The sequence below is a fragment of the Haliotis asinina genome, chromosome 5 (assembly GCF_037392515.1).
Source record: "Haliotis asinina isolate JCU_RB_2024 chromosome 5, JCU_Hal_asi_v2, whole genome shotgun sequence".
Lineage (NCBI taxonomy): Eukaryota > Metazoa > Mollusca > Gastropoda > Lepetellida > Haliotidae > Haliotis > Haliotis asinina.
This window is the reverse complement of record NC_090284.1, coordinates 64,855,782-64,875,553: the sequence shown is the minus strand read 5'-3', so window position 1 is coordinate 64,875,553 and position 19,772 is coordinate 64,855,782. Positions and strand designations below refer to the sequence as shown.

The 19,772-nt window shown below is 38.5% G+C and overlaps 1 protein-coding gene across 1 annotated transcript; it reads right to left on the bottom strand.

Annotated features, from left to right (window-relative positions):
* Nucleotides 1-1,548: 1,548 nt before the first annotated feature.
* Nucleotides 1,549-19,386, bottom strand: LOC137285066 (troponin C-like). The gene is made up of 5 exons (XM_067817269.1): nt 19,232-19,386; nt 17,819-17,852; nt 5,274-5,417; nt 4,461-4,703; nt 1,549-2,654 (listed from the first exon to the last, which is right to left on the bottom strand). The coding sequence occupies exons 1-5, from the start codon at nt 19,232-19,234 to the stop codon at nt 2,626-2,628; spliced, it is 453 nt and encodes a 150-aa protein (XP_067673370.1). The 5' UTR covers nt 19,235-19,386; the 3' UTR covers nt 1,549-2,625.
* Nucleotides 19,387-19,772: the final 386 nt, after the last annotated feature.

Genomic DNA, 19,772 nt, shown 5'->3' with positions numbered 1-19,772 from the left:
ATGCAAGGAGGCTATTGCGAATATGAATTGCTCGTGTTCAATTGCACGAATCACACATAATTCTGAATACACATTTCATTTTCAGCCTAAGCCAAATCAGAAAACACGTTTTGTGTCACTGGATTTTCTGTGCGTTACACCTGATAATGGTTCGATGCCTTGTCGCCCTTCACCTTAAAGAGAACAAATGTGTCCCCCCCCTGTTTAGTCTGCTCATATGCTTGTCCCTACCTTTCACTTTTGTGCCCAGTAGAAACCTGACGTGACGTTTTTAATGTTTGGTTCTTCAGCTTCTTGGCTTATGTATATGTCTGAAGTCCTGACGATTATCCAAAGTGTATGTAAGGGCCAGGATCCAATACATGCATGATGTCCACAACACTCAACTGACGTCACCATATGACTATATAACATGCATTTCTTCACATAACCCATAATTATTTCCAAAATGTTCCATTTTTCAGTAATAATAAAGTTGCTAACTTTACACAAGATAATGTATAAAATTTATTCATATTATCAAAAACAAACGAAACGTGAGGATAAACTCAAAAGTAAGCATAACCAAAGTTTGTGTCAGTTGGTAATGGATTCAGCCTGGTGGACTACGGTAAACCAGAACAGCCAGCCTTCACTATAACCCCAGGTCATTGGCGATCTGAAAGACTTTATCTCACTAAATCAGAATACACGGAGTGTGCGTTCTGGTCAAATGACAACTGAAATTTCATTTTGACTTGTGTTTGTTTCAACCTCACCTTTTTCAGACATTTTGGTCCTGTGCACATATCACAGAGAAACATATCGCGTTACATGCTACTGACACAATGCAATATGAACGCATCTTGGAGGCTATGTGCGTTTGAATGTTCCCACGTACTTGTATGTTGAGAATGCATGTCAGAAGTTTCGTTAAACAACGATGTCCCGTATTCTCTTCACGTGAAAGGAGTTGTCGCCCTTGATAAAGACAGCCACAGTCATCAGTATCTCCAGTCCTTCTGGGACGACCTCATGACGTTCTTTGAGGTTCTTGACTCAAATGGCTTTAAGCAATTATCACACACTTGTATGTCTGGGTATATTGTGCACAATCAAGCAGATTGCTAAGTGTCTACAATGGAACTGATCACACATTTCTACATATCTGTGAAAGTATAGGCTAAGCTTGGGTCTACATAGCGATCTACTAACACATCTACAAAGTAATCTCCCTTTAACATCTCAACAACGGAATGCCCACTCACATTTTAACAATAAGATTGCAGCAGCGTCAAAATGTATATTTGGTGTGGGTATGTCATTTTTTCGACACACGAATTTACGAGGATTTGTAGCAAAATACAAAACAATGCTGCAACTAAAGTTTACCTGATCACCCGATGTTTTAGAGAGGAACGCAATAAATTTTGTAATTTCAAAAAATTGTGATTGGCTAGCACCTTGTTCCAATTAAGCGTTGGCTTTTAAGAATGATGTTTGTGTTATTTAGGATATCAAAAGGAGATTGAATTTCTACAAACTTAAACACAGCAAATGCAAAGGAAATCAGGATAAAGATTTATTTCGTATCAGATATTCACAGACAGATTATTATATATCGTTTATATATAGACATCAACCTGTTATCTAATTTTCAAAGCTGTGAATCCTTTCCTTGAACTATTACCGAACGATCCTGGTGTCTTGGGGCAACACGGCACCAACTCTTAGAACATCTGGTAGAAATGGACATTCATAGCAGAATAGTAATGAAATAAGTTGAATGAAGAAAGTGCTTTTAGTAAGTGCTGTGCAAGTTTGCTTTCTGCCAATGAGACATAGGGCATTAAAGGAATAAAAATGTGACGATTGCAAGCACAAAAAGCAAAGAAACTGACAAGAAATTAAGTATACATTACACAGACAGAAGCATACTGAATAAGTCCCGGTAGATACAAATATACAGACATGGTAATTAACACTTAACAGGTGGTAATTGATTGAAATTGACACAGATTGAAATATACATCACGCCAACAGAGGGTCCTAGAAAGGTGCACATTTTCGTTCGGAGTTATGCCCTTCTTATCTATTGGGAGAATGTATACTGTTAGAAAACAGTTGACGTTTTGGAAAAAGCTATTTTTTCTGGATACTGCTGAGCGGAAAACGACCGATAGGGGTCTCCATCAAAGATGCGGAACCTCGAGGCTTGATCAACCTTTCATTTATCATTCATCAACGCATAGAATTCTGGAAACAACAGAAGAAAACAGATCAACAAGAAGTACTACGAAGCATGCTGGATAGCTATATACATTAAGAGCAGCGCAAGACAACAGACGTAAGCGTGCGGTTAGTGCGCATGTGCAGTGCAGACGGAAGAGGAAGACAAAGTAATTTGAATGACGGGATAAGGCAAAATGGTAATGGAAGCCCGTCTTGAAGTGGACTTGCGATTCGAATCGGGGGAAATGTGGGACGCGTGCAAATTCAGGCCTTTGCACTGGGGTGTTGACATCATGAAGTCTAAGATTCACTGTTCCTTGGCTTTCAAAGTTTGTTTTAATAAATATTACTGCCGTTCGGAACAATCGTGATAGTGGCATTAGGTAACCAAAACCAGGTCTTGTATTGGCTCTTTCACGCAGATGTCATCAGGTTTTTGAATTCTGCAAAAGAAGATGAATAAAAAATGTTGAATCCACAAAGTACATGTACAGGTGGAAATGTCCTTGTGATTTTGCATTTTAGAAGTTGGAGTTGCCGATTTAATGCTACTCTGAGCAGTAATGTGGTGGGTCCAAGTTGACTATACATTCAAATCACAGACGCCGTTTTAAAAGGTTTAGTGAATCGATACAACAAATGGAACACAAAAGACACATTTGTTTTTGACTGACATAAGTTTTAGCGAAATGGTAACTGTCACCTAATTGTGGACTCATGAAATCACGGACAAGTAATCTGAATGTAAATTCAACGTAGAAATACATTTTACCATACATCAATATCCTGTAAGCCAGGGGGGTAAATAGTCATAGAAAAAGCAACAGGATCAAAATTATGGGACAGCACTTGATTAAATTTGGATCTTTCGAAAACACGGAAGGGGGGTTTTCACATCAAATTCAATTTCAAACATGACACTTAATACCTTGATATCGCGCCAGCAGTATATAAGTAGGTGTTATTTGTTTAGTTGAGAAATACCAGGTCGTAACAGTTGTAAATGGTCTCAAAACCAATGCAAATAAATTTGGTCATCTCAGAATATCAAAGGGGATTATAAGGGGGTTATGAGTAAATAACAATATTTGGTAAAAATGTTTCTGCTCGTGTGCTGCTGAAAAGGATGACAATTGCATACATCAAATTCATGTTATTCCTAAATGTAGGATTTGCATTTTCGTTTAGGAATGAATAGATTTCAACAATGTTTCCGTATAACTGGGTATGTTTAAATGATCACTCAATAATATAAAAAAGAGAGAATAACTTATTTCTAAGTTGTCAATTTACACATCAATTTGGTATAAATAATGTGGTAAGACAGAGGTAAATTATATTTTGTTCCTCAGTTCCCTTATATTCTGCAAAAATAAACAATTAACATAAATCATAATCTTGTGAATACATGTAGATATAGGCTGCAACAATTTGTGTAATGTACTCGACATAGTATAACTAATCCAGCAACATCTGCAAAGGGCTTGGCAGCAATATGTTCTCTTGATGTGCATTGCGTAGTTGAGCTGCTGTCAGTATATACACATATTTCAGATGATATTCATCAATAAAACCATTGGTTCTATACCCTGCGATTGCTTCTCCCATCATATGCACAAAAACATAATGCTCATAAAAATGTCCGCTTAACGTGCTCCACATGAACAATGTCTGGTGTCTCCTAGAATCTAAGATGTCACTTACTACCCATGCATACGTCTTCGACAAGGCGAGCTTATCTTACCTTAATACCCACCCCATACACAAATAACATGTATAATAACGATACATGTATAGCACCTGTTTAAAATGACCTACGTCTTTGGCAGACAGACGTCACGAACTCTGAACCAGAAACTATAGAATGTAGATATCACGATCCCTGACGGAAGCATCATTTACCTAATAGAGCTTAATCACAAAGGTTGTTGTAATGGTACACCCCATCGGCTCCTAATGTTTTGTCCCCAAACGCAGTCATATTATTTTAAATGAGTCAGGGCAGTCGCCACCGCAGCCCCTGTTGCTTGGAATCACAACAATATTACAGCTGTATGTTACCTGGGCCATAAAACACTTTCGTCGGCATCATGAACAAATCTGACGCGAAGACATTTGTCAAACACGTCAGCATCCTTGTGGACCCGATCTCAAGAGTCGTTTTTTACGACAAGTGATTCACGGGATTTCATTGCTTGTATATGACAGTACAATGCCTAAATACAAAGAATGCATGAAGATCGTGATACCTTCGTAGTCTACCGTTCCACTGCCGTCTGTGTCTGTCTCTGTGATCATGGCTTCAATTTCTTCATCGGTCAAGTCATCGCCTAAACTCTTAAGGATCCACCTCAGATCATCGACTCCAATTGTTCCTTTGTGGTTTTTGTCTAATACACGGAAAGCATCTCGGAGTTCTCTCTCGTCTTCATCTTGCCTCAGTTTTAATTCGAAAATCTGTTTAAATTGATCGAAATCGATAGATCCCGTTGCTGAAAGAGATCACACCAGCAATGCATGACACGTAAAATAGACTTTTACATAATAACGATAATATCTATGCATCCATGCATACATTCAAATACTGCAAGTATTCAATACATTGATGTCAAATATAAGCACATGTATAAGAAATCATTAGTTTAGATTCCAAGTCTGTTTTCATAATGTCACCACTTCTTAACTCCACTGTGGTATCGATGAGGTCAAGACAATGAGTGGAGTTAAACGCCTCTTGGAAGTCTGAAAATATAGGATATATAACAGGAGTTTGAGAACGTTCTTGAGCTATTCTCATAGTGTATGAGGTCTCAGGCATGTCCCCGTCTCCGTACGTGTGTTAAGGCATGGCGATGACAGACCAATGTTCATAATGAGATCCTGACAGAACTATGGTATGCAACTCGTGAATCAGTTCACTGACGCGGTGCTCTCAAACCCATAATGACCAAAATATCTTCCCATAAACTTCGCAAACGACATTGCGAATAATGGGCGTTTGTTCACAAGCGTCAGTCAGTAGCTATGACACTAACATTCGTCACATCAGTACATCAACTCACCTTCCTCATCCAGATCATCTGTCCATCCCTTCAACGTCTCCTCATCGACCTGAAGACCCAGTCCCTTGAACACACTGCCGATGTCTTTCGTTGAGACTCTACCGTGACCTTTCTTGTCAAAGAGGGCGAATGTTTGTTGAGCATCTGTAAGGCGAGTTGAAACGTATTAGGCGTTTGATTGACTGACCTACTTGAGTTCGAGGCCGCTTCGGAGGTACTTCAGTTATGTCACGTTGTACCAGTTTACAAGATGGAAAACTGAAGAAACATACGCCTTCGACAAGGCGACCTTATCTTATCTTAATACCCACCCCATACGCATATAAACACATGCGTCTTTTAATTAGTCTCTCCTTCAGTCTCTGAACCACCTCACGTTCCCTACAGCCTAGCCCTTCATCTATTGCTAAAGACTTAAATGAAGCAAGTCTAGATTTCTCAAGGTCTTCCATTTCACGTATACTGCTTATTTCCTTCTAATATCTCAAAAAATATCTTTGAAACTGTGTGAAAAAATGTGTTCCCAGAAAAATGTTCCTCGGAAATGCCCTCTTCAAAAAAAGTAAAAACATAGAAATGTGTTAACTGTGGACAAAATGACGTCTCTTTTATATTTCTCAAATCAAATGGTACACTTGAACCTTCTTTAGTGAGTGACGGAACTATCGCCATCATCTTGTCTCAACATGCGGCGAAGGAACGGATCAATTGCATGAAGCTATATGGAAAAGAAACATTCCCTAAGTTTGGACTTGGTTACTGGAAAGTGCTGATTGTGTAAGATGTTAGTATTTACTTTACCTCGCGCGTTGTATTTGTTAGCACATGTGGAGTACATTATGCTGTATCATATGACGGAAGTTCATACATCGTCGCAACGGATATTCCAGATGAACAGTGTATCAAAGAACATACATTGAAAAGGAACAGGCATGTTCATATACTTACTCACTGCAGTTGTATTATCGTATGACATAGAAATACATAACCAGTTCAGAGTTTATTTATAAAGCATATGTTTGTTTTACGTATGAGAACAATTCGCCAATGTGTCTTGTCGTTTGTATTAGATGTGAGCCACTTTAGTTTTCGGAATGATAATATTGTTTGTTGATTGGTTAAAACAGCCATGATCTACCACTGTCAACTAAATCATTGAGCACTTAGTAAAAGAGTCCCGAACTTCATAAAAGTGTACTGTCCTGAGGAAAATAGTTAATACATTAGCAGCTACATGCCTACGACATGGTATTTTCGTTACTGGCATAGCTGTGCATGAAAGTACGCTATATATTCTGGTACATAGGTAAACACTGTATATAGACAGTAAATAGACACCAAATGTACATTCAAGGTCCCGTTTTCACAATATTTACGTCATATTCACAATATATACCGCAAGCGGATAACTTATATATCATGTACACAATATATACATCATACACACAACATATACGTCATGCACACAGCATATACATCATATACACAACATACAGACAGTTATGTTAACTATCCACACATCTATATATGAAATTTATTACCAAAACATATTACATAGCATCCCATTATCTCCCTCCTCCCTTATCTCTTACCTCCAAGTGATATGACAAGGACAGGTGCGTTATTCCTCAGACCATGCAAAAGATCCTATACTAGGTCGCACTACATCGTACCGACAGTCGACACCTATTTTGTAACAGGTAATTGCATGAAATTCTGACACTCTCACATAAAGTGTCTCGGATATGCCGGCAACACATCATAAGGTTTGGTTTATTTTATTTTAATTAACTATCGGTCGGTAAAGCTAGTACGTTTTTCCAGTTAAATCAATTAACACTTTTCTTTGCAAAACATAAATATTGTGTTACTGCAAATGTCTACATACAATTCGTTTCACATGTCTTTTACTCTCTATTGTGTGCTTGTAAGCTCGCTTGTAACACGCTTCAACGTGAATACCATCCGTCAAGACGATAACAAGAGCTCTTTCCGTTATGCTTCATCATTAAAACACTATCCTATACTCCGTGGTAACCCTGTAGTCTGTTTCAATGAGGTATTAACAGCCTGTAACCTAGGTAACTAGTTTCTCCGCACATCTATCTCTGGTTATTTCCGTCTCTGAGCACGCGAGGTATTTTCTCTACGACTAATTCCATGATAGAGACACAGCCTCCTTATAAGGCCCCTGGTGTCAACATCTGGAAGCTCCCTGTGTCAAGGGAGACAACTCTAACTGGCCTTGGGTCAACGTGCCCGGAAAGTAATGAAGTCCCTTCTCCTTGGTAACATGTGGTTCCCATCATTTATCTCAAGACGGGAGGCAGGGTGGCAAGGATGGTTTACATACACAGGGAATGCTCCTGATAAATATTATCTGGTGCTGGTTCATCTTTGCAAGACAAAAGCAACACCCCTATATTGAAGGTGCACAGAGAATAATGATAGGCGAGCCAACAGTACTGATAACATGATTACCATTTCCAGCTGTGATATCTCAGACGCTGAGCACTAGCCTTGATCCACGAAGCTATCATACAACTGAACGTACGTGGATGTGTAGTATTGCTGCTTCTACAAATAGCAAGGCCGCCAATCTCATATAAGGACGTCTTTTTTCCAATTACTTACACAATTTAAACTCACTCGGAATCACAGGGAGACGTGTTCTAGTCTAGCTCCGTCTTGACTGTCTAGTGAAAAGAATCTTGCACCAACTGCATTGCTAAGGCAAGAGTGTAGACCACCTCCAGATTTAGCCCAGCGTTTCCTAAGTTTTAACAAGCACTATCGCAGATTGGACTGGATGCCCTCTCCATTACTGGTTCGCTCGATATATATTACACAACTTAGATGTTCTGGCCATAATCGTGACTCCAGTGGTCACCTGTCGCCTGTGATAAATATTTGATACCCCGGAAAACATGGTAAGTTAGATTACTACGTTACAATTATCAATAACTGTATTTCCGGTTTCGATAGAAAGCTGTTGCCATAATAGTTAAAAACACAGAATAATCGCAGGCTTAGTTTCCCTCCAAACAATCCATAATCATGATAATCTGTGAAAATGGACACTTCTTAACAGTTTTCACAAACAGAAAACAATTTCTAAATATTATGACATCACATTTACAATTTAAATGTATCATAAGTATTAGCATGATCTCCTCAAATTGTTTACATATCTATATTGTCACAATACAACATATGACTTGTGGAATTAATTATAATTGACATTATTTATGGAATTTATCTGTGTATTTCTTATTACTTGTAACTTCTGTGCTTATATTTGCAATTTATAGAATATTGCCACTGCTCCTTCATGGAATGTTGTACAATAAACATCTGATTCCTTCTTATCATCAAGCTACACGTTCCTAGTCTTGTGCGTTAGATACTGCTATTGTGTATCCACAACTTTGCTACAAATTACTGACATTGTGTACGTTCAACCTAGAAGATATCATAAAACAATTATAATACTAACCGCTTGAGTCTATAGTCAGTTATTAAAAGTTGATAACTTTGGGTATCTACATTTTGCTTGGTGATCAATGTTATAACATTCAAGGTCGCAGTTAAATTTCAAAAACGTATATGGCAGACACACGATTGGCATTTCAAACTGTATCTCTTCAAGGCTGAAAATTCCCCTACCTGGTGAGGATGCCGATAAATAATAATAATTATTATATAGGTCACTTCTAATGCACTTGACACCACAAAACCGACAATCAGAGGTCAGAAAGAAGATGTCTTCAGGTGAGACCTAAAACCTGAAAGAGTTGAATCACATTTATTTTCTTTTTAATTTAGGGAGAGAATTCTAAAAGAAAGCAGCTGAATGTTTGATGGAGGTGACAGGATAGGCTTTTAACCTTGTATAATTTCTTACGGAAGTGTTCGTAATTATATATTACAGCCGTAACTGTACAGTCGTTCAGATATTTATGATAACATGGAGATTGGCGGTGGACATTGCACTTTCGTGAACCAGCGTACGCCACTAAACGTCAAGACAAAACAGAACAAAACAAACAAAAAGAACAAAATCAAATGGTTCCATCCTAATTACAAACCTCAGGGCGTCCCGAACACAGGATGTTTATGCCAACATTTTGTTGTTTCAGATTGTGTCAGATAATACCAAGCATTGTCGCTAAGGTGACATAATCCCCCACCGCCAATTATCAAATCAAACAGTCTTGCTTAAAAAAGAATGAAAGTGAAGATCGTAATTTAATTTAAGATGAATTTAAATGTCAACAAAAACAGTAAACCTCGCTTTATACCGTGCCCTGTAGTTGTTCAAACTCAACAATATTTTCAACATTCACTTTGATCTTGACATGAATATCATAGTGTACAAAGTATGCAGAAATAGTCAAAAATATATAGCTTATTGGAAAACATTCAAGGAAAGTTTTGTAAGTCTACGAAAAAACTCCAGTGAACGGTTCTTGAGATATCGCGTTGACAATCTTTACATGCAGGTTAACATGCTGAAATCTTTAAAGCGTCGCCATGACCTTACTCATTGAGTGAAGGTCACCAAAATTGACTGGGGCCTGCGAATTCCATAGATAAAGGGATAGAGGTTGGTGTTGACTATGAAGAAAATCCGGTGAATGGTTCTTGAGATATGTTGCTGACAAAGGTAAAATGAAAATCCCCTTCTGACCTTGACATGAAGGTTAAGGTCACCAAACCTGAGTGGGACTTTTCTTATACTGTGATGGACCTAGCTACCAAATATGAAAAGAATCTAGTACACGGTTCGTATTCCGATTAATACGTACGTACGTAGGGACGGAGCCTAATACTTCGAGCTACACGAGCGCTGGACATAAAGATCCGGGTTAGAATTGGTCTTCGGTAGCATGCGCTTGTCGTCAAAGGCAACTAACGGCATCGCGTAGTGAGGCTGACTTAGTTGACACATGTCATCGCATCCCAACTCTTGCTGTTCATCACAGGATTGTCTGGTCAAGATTCAATTATTTACCTACATCTTATAGTTGGAGTATCTCTTAGTGTGGCGGTAAGTCACTCACATAAGAAACCCCAGGGTCATGTAAGTACATATACATATGTAGCCTTGAGATGCGTTGCTTTGCGCATAGCCCACACACAACACATTCCACACTGTAAAACCACCACATACATCCCTTTCAGCCACCACTAGGAGTAGCGCGAGGGGCGATTGTTTTCTCGTTCTCATGTCCACTAATATACCAGGCGCAGTACGATCCAGTTCCAAACGTCAAATCTTCACAAACGGTTCTACGATTTTTCTCAACTTACTCCACCTCTACAAAAACACCAGTGTCTAGCTGTATCCAGCCAAAGGGCATAGAAAGCAAATTATCTCTCAAAAATACTTTCAGTTTCACTAGTCATTGTGCTGGCATATGTCCAAATTAATTTCCATCCTGGCGGGTTCTGATTGCTGTTACAAATGCGAAAGGACTTTTTTCTGACGTTCTTGCCAATTACGTTTTACATACTGGAATGAAACGTGCAGAAATACATGTACACAATTTCTTCAAAGGAAAAGGATTGAGTGAATTCGGTATTTTAGCTATATGGACGTAGATACCGCCTTATTATTTCTGCTGACTCAAACATTATGTTAAAAGGAGAAAATATTAATGACGTTACAACTTTTTCAATATTCACACCTCGCCATCGAAAAACTAATTGCGAAATGCACTTAACGCATACTATAAAAACAGCGTTAATCGATATTATCAAGGTCATGCAAAACGTATTCAAAAGGAGTAAAGTTGAAAGTCAATATCCGTGCATGAGCCTTATCGTTAAAGTGTTTCTTCGTTTTTCGAACACACTGCTGGCATTCATGAAGACATAGGTAGTCTCCCAGACGCCGATCTAGACAGAGATAACCAGCATCTCCTCAGAGAAGCTTAACCTTGTACATTCGCACGTAACAGGCTTATGTACATACGCCAGTGCCTGTGACACCGCTACTATATTATACGGCGTAAAATGTTACAATAACAATCATATATCGCCTCGATATGGAAAAAGTTGCACCCATATAGAATTCAATATATGTTTTATGTCTTACTCAACCATGCATATCTTACCACGACAGTTGTATTTCTGCGAGTTTCGGGGAGTTTAGATCTTACACCATGTCCTTGACACACACGGATACGTGCGAATATGTGTGTTTCAAAGAAACATCATCGTTTTATTATGTACTTGTGCCATATATTCACTTTTAATGTTGACAGAAGTTCAATAATGAAAATGTTATAGCAAACATTTGTAATATTTACTTTCCTTCATTTGGAACATATTCAAAATGCATTACTAGTGCTTCAAATGTGACCGCGAGAAAAAATGTTTTACCAGCAAGTTCTCCTCACCTACCAAAGACCTACAAAACATAAGAATAGATATACGTCATATAATCATTCAGTACAGCTAGAAGGCAAGGCCAAGTCGAGGCATGCTTCAAAACAAAACAACATTTAATTACAATTGTTATGCTGTCAAAACATGGATTGTCTGTTCACGTCGTCGGGTAATTCAGCCAGGTGATATCATCACCATGAGATCTTCAAATCAGTAGGATCTTCTGACAAGCATTGCGTATTTGAGACCTGATTTTAACCAACCAATACCCAGACAGAGAAATATTGGTATAGCAGTTAGACATTAGAGCACAATTCTCCTTTCTAATTTTGAGATGAATAAGTATCTTAGTACTTATGGATATATTTCAGACATTAGGAACCTCGATAACACTTCGTGCAATAAATATAGATCAAAGCTATAGGAAGAAAAGCAAATTGTGATTGCTGGTATTCAGCAATAGATTAACCGAGTGGTCAAACCATTCACTTGGTCTGAAGCCTCGAATGTCATGATTTGACAGGGATTGTGTTGCAAGTGAAGAAATCACATCGCCCTTTTAATATCCACGAAATTCACTTTTAACTAGACCTTCTCCTATTACTGCTGAAATTACAAGAGACTATTGCAGCTACCAATATATAATGTGTGATCCATGGCTAACATAACAATGCAACATGACCCTGCGTTATGTGAACTCTTGCCCCTCTAACACATGTAAGAATTCTGGTACGTTTAATTCCACATGTCAAAGGGCAGAGGCAACCGCTAGTAATACCTGAGATGCATATCCTGGAATGTCTGTCTTGCCGAGTCTCTCAGGAATACTCCAACAGCTGTGTAGCCAGAACGTTATACTGTTTACTTAGCGTATCTAGTGCTCGGTAAATACCCCCAAGAGTATGGCCGTACAGACTGCCAGGTCCCACAGTATAACAACGTGCTGGTATCTGGTTTAACAGACGGATATTAGCCTCTAAACGTTATATTTTCATCCACATGAGACGCATTATCATGAAGCTTCTATCGCGGGATGCTTGAAGACACTGAAGTCGATAAATAGGCTTTCATTAGGCGTAAGGATATATACCTTGATTTTATACATGTTTCAGTTATATTGCCATTTAGCACAGTGACGAATATATGTCACGTACTGAAATTGTAGGATCGTAATCACGAATAATCTAACAACCAAAATCACTGGAACTTAGGAAACTAGACTAGGAGTTTTGAAACTCCCTCCTATAACGATCGTTTAGTCTGTATTTTCCATTTGTAGATCGTACGTAATATGAAACTAAAAGGACAAGTGATATGAACATAATTTTAGTGCACCCATCCTAACGATGCGTGTATAAATATATGGTGAGATACAGTCTCCAAATAAGCACCTAACGTCCAGTAGCGCATGTCATTAGTAAGCATTTTGCTGAGCACACTGTATATCTATTGCCACAGAATCCCTTTACAGTTGAGCCATTGGACAACCTTTATCCATACTCCCTTAGCCGCGTTTCGCAAGCAAACAATGAGCACCACAATGTTGTTTTACGTCACAGTCGGGAACAACGCAGTTAGCTGCAACAGGAGATGTTGTGTCCTGCTGAGGGATTGCTGCAAGGAGAAGCATCTTCGTTCTGAGTAACCTCCTATACATGCAAACAATGCTCCATAGATGGGAACCTGTCTTATGCTGCGTAAGCACAGATATGCCATAAAACACTGTACAACACAAAAATGCATTCAAGTCAAACATACCGACATATAACCGACACCAGATTTATGCAATGTTCATGATATGTCATCATATTGCCTTTTTTCGATGTATGCCTACTTAACGTGTCAGAAGATGATATCTTCTGAGGTATTGTGTCAGAAGATGATATCTTCTGAGGTATTTGTATGGTTATTCGTAAATTCCTAGACAAACCTGATTTGTTCTCATTTCATCTGTATTTTTTTCTTAAATCAGTAATTTTGAGGTGGATATATGGGCAGGATGTGAATCAAGATGACGTCTGTCATCCAATCACGTGTTTATGATAATAAGCCAGTATCACACTGAGTGTAGGAACAGTCACTCAGTCCAATTTACTTGTGAGCCAATATACAAACACCCCATCTTAAATGTGAACACGTCGAAGCTGCGTTTGTATATTTGCTAAAACCGTCATCTCCTAAGTTATCAAGGTCCACTTCACCAACTCAGAGTGATAGCGTGCAACTGCTTCTATAGTCATGCTGGATCTACATAGTAAGCTTACCTGACTCGAACCATTGCTCATGCAAAATGATCCATAATCTATGTTTACAGCAATTTGCAGAATCATAAACTGTGTTTTTTATTTACATTATATTCAGAAATTCAGCCGAATTCCTGGCAAAGAATCAAAAGCACTATAATAGCGTGACTTCATCGTAATGAGGTAACGCCAAGAAGTGTTTTTTTCCTTGTGCGATGACTTGTACTATAATAATTACCTATAACCCAGTCTGTTCCACAGACACTGGACTATAATATTCCTTTTACTGCCCAGACCTTAAATCTGCATGTAAAATCACTAAACAAACAAGTCTAGATTTCCCTCAGGTTTTAAATCTCCCATCTCACTTGAGCTCTATTTAAATTCATTTGGAGCCATGAATTTCTGTCAAAATATATGCATTTTTAAATACTAAGCGTTGGCCTGCAAGGACAGGTGTTCAAAGCTATCGCTTTCATTAGTGTTTGAATCTTCATCAAGGGACAGCGCCAACCTCAAAGAAAACATATCGCCACCTGTTCCTTCAGGGCAATACTTGATCGCGTTATGTCACTTGTGATCCAGTTTGATAAATGATGCAGTCACAGCAAACGGGGTACGGCGTGTTACCATAATGTACAAAATGTATTTCTCACTGCAGTCACGTTTCATCTTACCATTTGTGTGTAAAAGACAGGCGCTTGGTATATTTTACTGAATTCACACAAGCATTACCATAGATTACAGAGGATGGTAAATGAGATGTAGACTGACGCCTAGTCTCAGAATATATATATTTTACATTAGCAAATAAACCCATTTTAATTGGGCCTCTGTGAGATGGGAGATTCAGAACATGAAGAAATCTAGATTTCATCATTTAGAACGTTAACACTGAATGGAGGATAAGGCAGCTGGGCAAATAATGTGGTTCAGGGGCTGTGAGACAGACTAAGTGAAACTTAACAAAGGCTTTATGCATGCAGTCTGGAGCGGTAAAGCTGCACAAACATACCGTAAATGACTTGAAACTTTGAAACAGGTTATTATCATGCATACACCCGGTAATCTCAACAGTTACCAAACATGTGAAAAACCTTCTTGGTAATATAGTGTTTGCTTGGAAGATTTAGCATCACTTCGATTATTTTATCATGCCATCAATACAAATTTAAATGATCTCTCCAAGTATGCCATACAGACCCTGAAACTAATATATCCAAGATAACCCATGCACGTGTAGAATGTGTGACAAGTGTAGCTTTCCACAGAGTCAGGAATGAAGAAAGTCTGCGGGCTCCTTTTCATATTTGTTTCATTATCATGAACTGTTTTATCTGTAAAATATGTTCATTTCAGAGACTAGTTGACAGTCGGAGTCTACCTATCTCCCTTCAAATTCATAAGAAAAGTTACTCATTCTGTCAATCAATAGCCAACCATAACCTAAGGAAATCTAGACTTGCTTCATTTAAGGCTTTAGAGCTGCAGAGAAGGCTTGGCAGTAGGTAAAATAATGTGGTTCAGGGACTGGGAGACAGACTGATCAAGCAAGTATTCTTGGGAAAGGACCTATGATTGTCTTACAAGTGTGCTTCAGTTATCGCCTCTGTTCGATGTGAGGAACATTCGGGTCACAAAATATCCTGTAGCATCCCGCTCTCACATGAAAGGGGTTCAACATTTAAGGAGTGGGGAGGGGTAGAAATGTTCTATGAATATTTTATAATGCTGCAACGGCTACAGCCTTGTGAATCTGACTAATATATGCTACAGAGCAATATAAAACATTAAGAAAACTCAGTCAGGCTAGAACACATAACGACATTGCCGGTACTTTCGCGCGCACAGCAGCTTGTATTTCGGCATCTCTTGCCTTCTTTACACTGCACCACGAGGTCTATTTACAGATTCAAGACCATCTTTTCGTAGAATACTACCACAGGATTCATGTTTGTTTTGATTCGCTCGAACATCCAAGAACATAATGGACATCCTAGAAGTTGGTGATGCAAGAATGAAACATGCAGCTTTATGGATTACAACGTCCTGTTTACTACGTTGAGCGACGTTTTGATGTTGAGTGTTACAACATTTTCATTTAGCTTGAAAACGATGTAAGAATCTACATCGAAACGCCGCTCAATGTAATATACAAGAACTTGTAACCCATAAAGCTGTATGTTTCATTTTTAACATCATGGGTGAAACATAGGTACTCTTATTTCTGACATAATACGCATATCTTGCAATCATATATGGAACGTTTAAGTTGTGAAATTAAATCAAGTTTACTTATCACTATAAGATAATATCCTCTGTGCTACATAGAATTCTAAAATATTATTTTAATACAAATGCAAAAGATCATATAATATTTTAATGTGTATAAAATATGAAACACATTTCCAGATAAAAACAATAACTAAACCTGTGAAAAATGAGTACTTACTGCAAATGTGTCTACATAAACTTATTTAGTATTATTATTATTATCTGCGTACAGTCAGTAAAAAGACTCATCCAGAAGTTGACTATATGGTGACGATACAAAATACGCCATTGCAGGAATAGGGAGAGATTCCTTTCCAACAGAGCGGAGTAAGTGCATATGCTATCAAACCTTTGACACTGGTACTAATAGTTTCCATAACATGCGCTTATGGAGAAACTACAATTAATTACGAAGACATATTCCTCATAAACGTTCAGTAGTACTTCCACGTTTGTTGAAGGAATGGTTTTGTGAAAAAGTCTGGTATTGTTTGTCATTACTTCGTAATCATGTTTGTACACAGTGGCTGTTGGTGCTTTCTTCAGATTAACATTTTCTTTGCGTAATGATTCGTAACACACGTAATGCACGTGTATCAAGAACAATGAAACTTACGTAACCAGGTAACCCAAAATAGTTGTGGCGCCTGGAGGGCGCCTTATCAAAGAGATAATACCGGAGGTAAACTGTTGTAAAAACATCGTCTTGGTGTTTTAGTAACATGAAACCACCCATCATCACCACGTGCAAACCCTCAGCTTGATAGTTTGTTATATTCTTAGAAACACTGATCACGAGGATGAACTGGCCTCTAATTGCATCAGCCAACGAGAACTGCTCTGTTCGCGTTGTGTGGAATCTGTAGTAGAACTAGTTTCAAATCAGTTCACGTCACTGTCACAAGACACAGCATATTCTGATGTATTTCTGATGTGTTTCGTCAAATAAAAGGTGATGCAACGATAAAATTAGTGAATGAAGTTGTCCATCCATAACACTTTTCTGATTCTTCAACTTCTAAAATACCAATCAAAGAAGGCATAGTGAATTTGCAGTAATAGTTAATTTGTAATAACAATTATTATATTTTTCGAACAACATATAATGTATATAGTATCAGGCACAATAGAAATCGCCGTAGATTATCTTTGATACTACAGATTGTAGTTCGACATGTATAATCACACGTCATATCCTAGCTGTAAAATTATCCCATAGTTAATTTGAAATAACAGTTAATTTTTAAAATAGTTAATTTGTAATATTATAGCTTTCGAACAACATATATAATATCAGGGAGAATACAAATCGCTGTAGATTATCCCTGATACTGTAGATTGTGGTTTAACATCTATAATATATATAACATATATAATTGTACATCAGTTTCCTGATACACCTCTTTAACAAAGATACATCACTTCCGTTCTACCAAGATAGCTCACGAAGTGGTCCTAACACGTGTGGTCCTAACACGTCCTAGCAGTGACGATTATGTGATGAAGATTTAAATTAAGGAACTGACAACATATTGCATATGTTAGCCGTAGAATGGACCGGATCCAACTTGAAGCAATGTTGGATGTTGGAAACAAATTTTTTTCACAGAGAATCCACGCCGAAATACTACTTACCACTAAACTGTTTTTCGGTAACCTTGAATTCGGTCTGAAAAATAAACAGTGCATAGTTATTCATTAACGATCCTAAAAAGGTGCAACAAAATAGGGCAAGGCATAATTACAAACCGTTTAACCCTTATAATAATGTACGTGTTTTGCACACAACCGCCAATCCAAAACAGCTTAATTCGTCAGAACAAATTACCCCCAAATCGCTGTCGTAACCGAAATTCATCGCCATGGTAACGTTGAAATTCCTATTCATCCAATTGTGTTACACCTTTGAAAAATCACAAAAACTTCATTTTGAAGCCATTTCTTTGTTTTTGCTCATACCATAATTGTTTTGTCCGAATCAGAAAATATGGAACATCCCAGTTCGGTTAAACCACTCAATTAACACCATAAAGGTGTCGAGGTAACGCGAGAGACGGGGATCTTTCTGAGAAAAGCCCACCTCCGATTTTCTATCATTCAGTGATGACTACCAGATGCGTTACCTCTAATTATCTGCCCGACACCGGAAATGTGGAGTCAGCGTTTTTGATGATTCAACTTCGTAGATATGCTATTAATAGATACGGATCTAATGGCCCAGTAGGCTGATGTTTATAAATATCTTCAACACGTTATAAATAGTTGAGTGCCTCGCAAAACATCGTGGTGTTTTTCTTGGGCTTGAGTTGAAGAAAATAACACATGCGGTTGGTTGGTGCTCTGCACAACAGAGCAGAACAGAGGCAGCTTACGGGACTGGATGATTCTGTTTCAAAGATCGTGGTGCTTTGTTGCAAACATGGTTATAAGGAGTACCTCTGAAAAGTTCTGACTCATCGTGGATGATACAGGAGAGAGAACTAACCATTAGTTTCTGTTACGAACTAAGGTGCCTGGAACGGATTGTTACTTTATATTTCACACAAATATGTACAATTCTCTTGTTTTCACAAACACAAGACATTTCTCCATGGAACATGTATTTCTCTTCTCACAAAAATAGTTTCGAATACGTCATCTGTTGGCTGAGACTATTGCAAACGACATATGCTTTTAGTATGGGGTAACTGAAGGAAATAGCAAACTCATTTGTTCCCATAACACCCGGAAATCGGAATGGTAGAAGGTCGGAATGTAAGCCTTAAACATGCAGGTGGAATCCACCTTTAGGTGGCAACAATAAACAGGTACAGTACATCAAACAATTCCTACAGGTGTAACTGACGTAGTGCAAATCGGAGCTACTTTATCATGACCTGACATTAATAGAAGTATCAGCGAGGGGCTCCCTTCGACATTTTGCTGTAGCAGTTCCCGACTCCCAGAATGAATTCATATGCGGCCTAGGTTGTGTAAACACCCTTTGGACAAGCTACACGCATTTAGAACCAGGGGTTAAACGATGCAAAATGTTAGTAATCCACTCACCATTTTGGCTTTGAAATCTTTTACTGACTATCCCCCGATAACAATTTGCTCCAAAAAGACCTCCAACGGTAGCAAGCCGGAATAACAGGAATCTTCACTGCGCACGCTCCGTATGTAAAGCCGGCCTCGCTCTGAAATCTGATCCTTGCTCGTCTGTCGTACAGCCGTCTTACCCTGCACCCTTTTACGGTATGTTTGCACGTGACTTGCTCGAGCTGCGTTTATAATCGTCTGCTGCTTATATCGTCTGCTTGGGATGCACTCTCCGCCAAGAACCGAAGATCCCGCTGAGCTCCAGACAACGCTGCTCCACTTACAATTAGACAACGGAACACAGTAGGGAGTTCGCCAGGGGAGATTTGTCCATTTTCTGGGATATTTTTGGACGGAGCGAATCTCGAACATACACCGTCATGTTGGTAATCTGACATGTGTTTATTCCCTTTACAATTGACGTGAAGTAAATATTTGAACAAACAATCAGGGGATCCGTACGACTTAAACGTTGGAGGGTTTGTGTCTGTTTTATAGATATGCAGGA